The sequence below is a fragment of the Cyanistes caeruleus genome, chromosome 4 (genome assembly GCF_971803275.1).
Source record: "Cyanistes caeruleus chromosome 4, bCyaCae1.hap1.1, whole genome shotgun sequence".
NCBI lineage: Eukaryota > Metazoa > Chordata > Aves > Passeriformes > Paridae > Cyanistes > Cyanistes caeruleus.
This window is the reverse complement of record NC_141704.1, coordinates 23,982,130-23,988,531: the sequence shown is the minus strand read 5'-3', so window position 1 is coordinate 23,988,531 and position 6,402 is coordinate 23,982,130. Positions and strand designations below refer to the sequence as shown.

The 6,402-nt window shown below is 49.4% G+C and overlaps 2 protein-coding genes across 5 annotated transcripts in view; both read left to right on the top strand.

Annotated features, from left to right (window-relative positions):
- Positions 1-1,473: 1,473 nt before the first annotated feature.
- LOC147653488 (uncharacterized) lies at positions 1,474-4,981 on the top strand. Its single transcript, XM_086887029.1, has 2 exons — positions 1,474-4,271; positions 4,362-4,981. Exons 1-2 carry the CDS (start codon positions 3,541-3,543, stop codon positions 4,483-4,485), a joined length of 855 nt encoding a protein of 284 aa, XP_086743155.1. The 5' UTR covers positions 1,474-3,540; the 3' UTR covers positions 4,486-4,981.
- Positions 4,982-5,224: 243 nt separating this feature from the next.
- Positions 5,225-6,402, top strand: part of CFTR (CF transmembrane conductance regulator) — an 86,737-nt gene continuing 85,559 nt past the window's right edge. The window contains exon 1 of one of the 4 annotated variants that reach the window (XM_086887028.1): positions 5,225-5,562. Coding sequence is in view for 2 of the 4 variants with exons in the window: in XM_086887025.1 (XP_086743151.1) it covers positions 6,016-6,068 (53 nt within the window). In the remaining 2 variants the exon portion in view is untranslated. Of the gene's footprint in view, positions 5,681-5,779; positions 6,069-6,402 lie in introns of those variants that run through there. The other 3 variants (XM_086887027.1, XM_086887025.1, XM_086887026.1) reach the window with 3 other exon arrangements.

Sequence of the window (6,402 nt, the reverse complement as noted above, 5' to 3'; positions counted from 1 at the left end):
GCAAATCAAAATGACACTTCAGTAGGTCTAAAAGTTTTAAGTAAAAAGTTTATTTGTTTTGATGCATTGGTATAAATAGAAATAGGCTGTCACAGAATCATGTGCTTCTGAATGAAATAATGTTTTCGTTTCCCTTATGTGTGCAAACAAAAGACTTAAAAATACTTTCCAGTTTAAAAAGCTATTCTTGTACTAGTTATTAACTCCATAGACCAAATAACAGCATATGAACATATCTGACTTTTGTCTGATGGTTCCATGTGGTGCGGTGTTACAATTTTTGTTGAAAATTGTGTGCAAGTGCTTCGAAGAAGTGTGCCTGTAGTGTCTGAAAAATCAACCTCTGCAAATTCAGTATGAGTTGCACCATACTGAGCACCAACACACAGCTATTCTGCTGTTCCTTCATCAAGCCTGTGATGTATTCTTCACTGTTTTCCCTCTTGTGATTTCCATGTAAGATCTTACCAAAATGGGATCTGCCCATTTTACCTATTCCAGAATGAAAGGTCTGGTATTTTCACAGCACTTCACCTCCCAGCTGCATATGTTGTGCCACAAAAACACATGCCTCTGGAATATTAAACTGTTTTCTGTATTTTTTGAGACCATGCATTGAATTAATATAGACAGATACTGGTGAAGCATACATAACTCTGTCAAAAGTATTCAGTGTGCATAGATTAAGAATCTTAATCTGCAAATACTTGAAGTGTTGGCTGAATCAATTTTAGCAGTATTAAGACAATGTACTTCAATACAGTTTTTGCTTGTGGAAATGGATCCAACGGCTGTCAGTCTGGCATTTTCTGCATGTCCATCTGTATTCTAAAAGTATTATGAATGTGGACTCAAAAACTATTTGTCTGGTAAATATTTGGGAATAGTTTACTTTTTAAGTGAATGCTGCTTTAGCTATTATCTTGGTTAAGATTCAGTTTTCAATATATTTCCTGGGAACAGAGAAACTCTTGGAATTCATAGTAGTATAAGCCAAAACTGACAAACAATATGAAAAGTAAGATGTTGCTAATTTTTCCACTAGAGAATACTGTGAGGACCTCAGCAACTAGATGTTTATAAGTCATCAGGTAGAATGCTTGTGCTGAATAATAACTTATACATATACTTAAAACTGTAGCTGACAGAGTTCTTTCATTCTTGCTGCCGTACTGTTTTGAGTAGTTTTTTAATGTGTGTAAGCATCTCTGAGACAGAGTAATCAATTTTTTGCAGCTGACAACTGTAGGGTAGATTGAAGCCCTGTCCTATGGAAAAGTGGCCAGACTCCTTTCCCTGCTTGTAGGAGATATGAGGAGCTATACCTGACCCATGTATTAAGGCCATTCTTTTAAAAGGATTTGACATAAAGCTTCCCACCATTGTTGAAATTACTTGGAATGATGAAAGGAACCCTAGTCCAACTGAGTGTACAGGGAAGCTTGAGAGAAAGACCAGTGTCAGACTTGTGGATAAAGTTCTTTGCTTTTATTAAAAATACATACATACATATATATATATGTATATAAAATAGACCAGACTTCTTTGAGGTTGAATGAGACATTTCAAAACAAAATTATTAATAATAAAAAAAAAATAGTTTCCAGTTAATTGAAGTATTCAGAAAAAATAGAGGGTTTAGTTGGAAATGTCATTGATAGGTCAATGAAGTACTTTTTTTTTTTTTAGGTCAGAATTGAGAGACTGAACAAAGAACTTTTTCATCTTAAGCAACAAGAGAAAAACAGTGACTTAAAGTGTTAGTTTTGACAGCTCTTTAGCTTCATTTTCTGAGAAGATTGTATTTAATATGATCACGCTTTCTCTTTCTGCTAAAAATTTCTACCCCTTTGTCCAGTGACATTAATCAAAAATCCAAATAGAATTAATTTTTTAGAATCATAGAATCATTAAGTTGCAAAAGACCTCCAAGATCATAAAGCCCAATCTGAACAATCACCACCACTCAACTAAACAATCTTCTCCATCACCACTATCACCACCTCCTGTTCTTGAAAACCAGCAGCTGGATAAAAAAAACAAACAAGCCCCAGACCCACAAAGTATTTCTGTACCTAGGAAAGTACTTTGGTGACTTCATGGCATCTAAAGCAAATTCATGCCCTGCCTTTTCTGCCTTGCCCCTTGCCATGGCTTTGTACCATTACTTAGCATGGCAAAGCACTGAGTTTTCTTCCTCCTAAGTTCAGATCCCAGTGAAAATGCAGCATTCTAGTGGTGTTCTCAGCTAGCTTAGAAGCCTTAAACAGCTTTACATGCAGCCTGGTGGCTTTGGAGCACAATGGGAACATGTACCCAAAGGCAGGAGAGAGGTCAAGGTACAGTCCCCAGGGTAGAAGTCACTTTAAGTTGCCATGAGCATGGAAGCATCCAAGCAGCCAGTCTGTTTCCCAGTGTGTGACTTCAGTCTACCCACGGCCCAGCCTGTTGGTTCTCGCTGGTTGAGTTACCCCTGCAGGAGAGTGGGAGCCAGAACTACCATGGTGATGGCACAGGGAACCAGCCTTTACTCATCTTCCCATTGTCTTGCCTGGCTAACGCAGTCTCATTGTGTTTTCTTCAGAGTAAAGTCCGATCGATAGTGGATGTGGGTGCATCTAAAGGATAAAGTAGCTGTTGTCTCAGTGTATCAAGTTGCATTTCTGTAAAAGTGAAAGAAGTTTGTGTAAATGAAATGCATAAGTGATACTTAAGTTGGTGGTATTTCAGTCCCTAGAGATGAACAGAAATATTCAGTTTATTCCTATTCACAGTAATGCTAATGACTTTTACATTCGTGTCAGCTGAGTATGTTCAAGATCCCTGGGAAGATTAGGAGTCTGAAATAAGCAAAGAACTGCACCAGTGGAGACTTTGTGGATACATGAGAGAAAAATGGCAATAAATATGTAAAACAAAACCAAGAATTAAGGATTTTTTTGACTGAGGAATGTGTGTATGTGAAAGCATCTGATTTATTTGCAAAACTATTGGATTACAGAGTCATCACTCCATGGTGAACATAGCCATAGCTGGTACTTAAGGAAGTAGGCAAAGAAATATTCTAAGTTTAGAGAAGAAATATTCAAAATTAGGGAAAGTTCGTGGAATTTTTCATGTAAGAAAAATTACATAATCAACAATGATTGATGGGATGTCTTTGTTAGTCCCAAATTTGCTACAAGTGCGTGCAAATCAGCTCTTATGGTAATAGCCACAGGGAGATACTGTTATGAAGAATACTTCATTACCCATTGACATTTTAACTAGTTTGGACCTGATCCACTAATGGTTTCAAATTACTAACATACCTCACTTTCTAATGTAAATTACAAAAAAAAAAAAAAAAAAGAAAAAAAATTCTAATCCCCTGCTCAGTTTCTGCTTTATTCACTTGTACCAGAGATCCAAAGGCTGGGAAGGGGAAGAGCCTGTAGCAGGCTAGTGTGTACTGTTTAGGAGAGTGACTTTCCAGTCTGACTCGTTGATCTCAAAGGTCTTTTCCAACCTAGCTGATTCTCTGATTCTGTCTTTAAATTAATGTTTCACCATTTTTTAATGAAGTTAAAAAAATTGGCACATTTAGGTGATTGCACGTCAGGGCCTACCCAAAGAACTTCTCGCAGAGGTCGGTGGAGCATGTGGGATCCCAGCCTTCCCCGCCTCGTGCAGAGGGGGGATCTGAATCCTGGTTCGCGTTCCTGCTTAAACTGCCTGACCTCTGGAGGGGCTGGCAGGCTGGCACTGCCGCAGCAGGGGGCGGCGGGAGGTGGCAGCCAGGCGCCCTGCACCGAACGCCCGGATAAGCTGGTCCCGCCTTCTTCTGGCTGCCGGGGTGCGGTGCGGGGTGCGGTGCGGGATCCGGTGCGCAGTGCAGGGTGCGGTGCGGGGTGCGGGGTCCGGTGCGCAGTGCAGGGTGCGGTGCGGGGTGCGGTGCGGGATCCGGTGCGCAGTGCAGGGTGCGGTGCGGGGTGCGGTGCGGGGTACGATGCGGGTCCGGTGCGCAGTGCAGTGCAGGGTGCGGTGCGGGGTGCGGTGCGGGATCCGGTGCGCAGTGCAGTGCGGGGTGCGGTGCGGGGTCCGGTGCGCAGTGCAGTGCAGGGTGCGATGTGGGATCCGGTGCGCAGTGCAGGGTGCGGTGCGGGGTGCGGGGTCCGGTGCGCAGTGCAGGGTGCGGTGCGGGGTGCGATGCGGGTCCGGTGCGCAGTGCAGTGCGGGGTGCAGTGCGGGGTGCGATGCGGTGCGCGGTGCGGGATCCGGTGCGCAGTGCAGTGCAGGGTCGGTGCGGTTTGCGGTGCGGGATCCGGTGCGCAGTGCAGGGTGCTGTGCGGGATGCGATGCGGGTCCGGTGCGCAGTGCAGTGCGGGGTGCGGTTTGCGGTGCGGTTTGCGGTGCGGGATGGGCTGGCGCCCCGGGCCCGGCTCCACTAGGTGGCAGGATGCCGAAGGGCTCCGCGCTGCTGTCCTGGAGCCCGGGCGGATTTAGCCCTGCCTCTCCGTATTGTCCGAGGACATGATAAAATGCGGACAGTTTCCTGGAGTCCTGCCTGCCCCGCGTTTCTTACTGGTTTTGTCATTAATGAAGTGGAATCGGGAAGGATTCGAGGGAGGTCTGAGACACAAAGGAGCCCGGTGCGGTGGCAGGGTAAGAGGGCACTTGTTGGGTCGGAAATTTACGAGGAAGAATTGCCAAGGCAGAGAGAAATTCTTTATTAAAAGGCAGCGGGTTGTAGCGAAAAACGTCGAAATAAAAAGTGCCTGCAAAGTTTGGAAAGAGTAACAGCTGGTTAAATTGTAGCGCAAGCTATAAGTCCGTAGAAAAGTACGTTCGCTTCTTTACAGAGCAAGTTCAGAGGGCAACAGCTGTGATTAAGAAAGCATGGACTTTTCCATCTGTATTTTTTTTAAGTTACAGAAATAACAGGACACTGGAGTGTGTAAATATCAAAATAAACCGGCAAATAAAATTAAATCCTGTATACAATTAAATCACATGTTTGTTTTTTTTCTTGCTTCTTGTCGTCTCTGTCTCTTTCAAGTATGCTTTCTGCTATGCGCCATTAAAGCAGTGATTTTGTTTGTACGGCACACATATAAAGCTTCAGAAACAGCCTTAGTGTTAGATCTGGGTGTTTGAGCTAAACTTACTGAAGATATAACTTCAGTTCCCACTCCTTTCGGTTCAGGTACGGGCCTGGCAGAGAACTTGAAAAACTGAAGCAAGTGTTCTTTCAAGTGGCGGTGATCGCGCTCGGCCCGCACCCTTCCCTGGGCCGCCCGCTCGCCCTCCGCCTTAAGCCCGTGCGCCGCTACTCTGGCCCGCGGCACGGCGCACAGGCGCAGGGCCGCTGCTCGGGGGCTTCTGGCCCCGGGAAGCCACCGAGGCCAAACGCCGCTAAAGCCGGGCTCGGCTCCCGCGGGTCTCGGGGGCTGCAAGCAGGCGCCCTGTGTACTGGGACGGGCTCTGCGGTGAGGAGCTGCTGGGCACGGCGAGGGGGTGTCCACGCCCCGACGGGGCTGTCCTCGCTGCTGTGCTGCCCCTGCCCCGGACCGAGGGAAGAAGGTCCGTCTGAAGGGGTGGTCTCCCCGCCTCGGCGCTTGGTCAGAAGAGGGGTTTAGTGCTGGGGAGAGGTCGGGAAGCCGGGGCGGGGTGCCTGGGGAAGCTGAGTCGGCAGGTGGAGGTAACGGGCTGGGCGAGTGCCGCTGCGGAGGGGAGGCGAGGCTGCGGGGGGAGCGGCGGGGCGCGCCCGGTGCGCGGTGCCGGCCGCGGAGGGGAGGCGGGGGAGGAGCGGCGGTGGCGGCAGCGCACGGGCTGGGGCCCCGGCCCGCCCGCCTTTGAACCGGGGCAAAGCAGAGGCGGGGAGAGGGGCCGGGGCAGGAGGCGGACGGTGACATCAGAGCGGCCGGGCGGATAAGGTGGGAGAGCCGCAGGAGCGGAGTGGGCGAGCGAGGCGTTAGCGATTAGCGGCTGCCTCGGGTTCCCCGCTCATCTCAGCTCACCTCAGCTCACCTCACCATGCAGAGGTCTCCCCTGGAGAAGGCGAACGTCTTCTCCAAACTTTTCTTCAGGTGGGAGCCCCGGTGCGGCGGGACGCGTGCGGGCGGGGGCAGCGGCGGGCGAGGAGCTCCGCGGGGAAGGGAACCGAGCACCGAGCACCGGGCACCGAGCACCGGGCACCGGGCACCGGGCACCGAGCACCGGGCACCGAGCACCGGGCACCGGGCACCGGGCACCGGGCACCGAGCACCGGGCACCGGGCACCGGGCACCGAGCACCGGGCACCGAGCACCGGGCACCGGGCACCGGGCACCGAACACCGGGCACCGGGCACCGGGCACCGAGCACCGGGCACCGAGCACCGGGCACCGGGCACCGGGCACCGAGCACCGGGCACCGGGCACC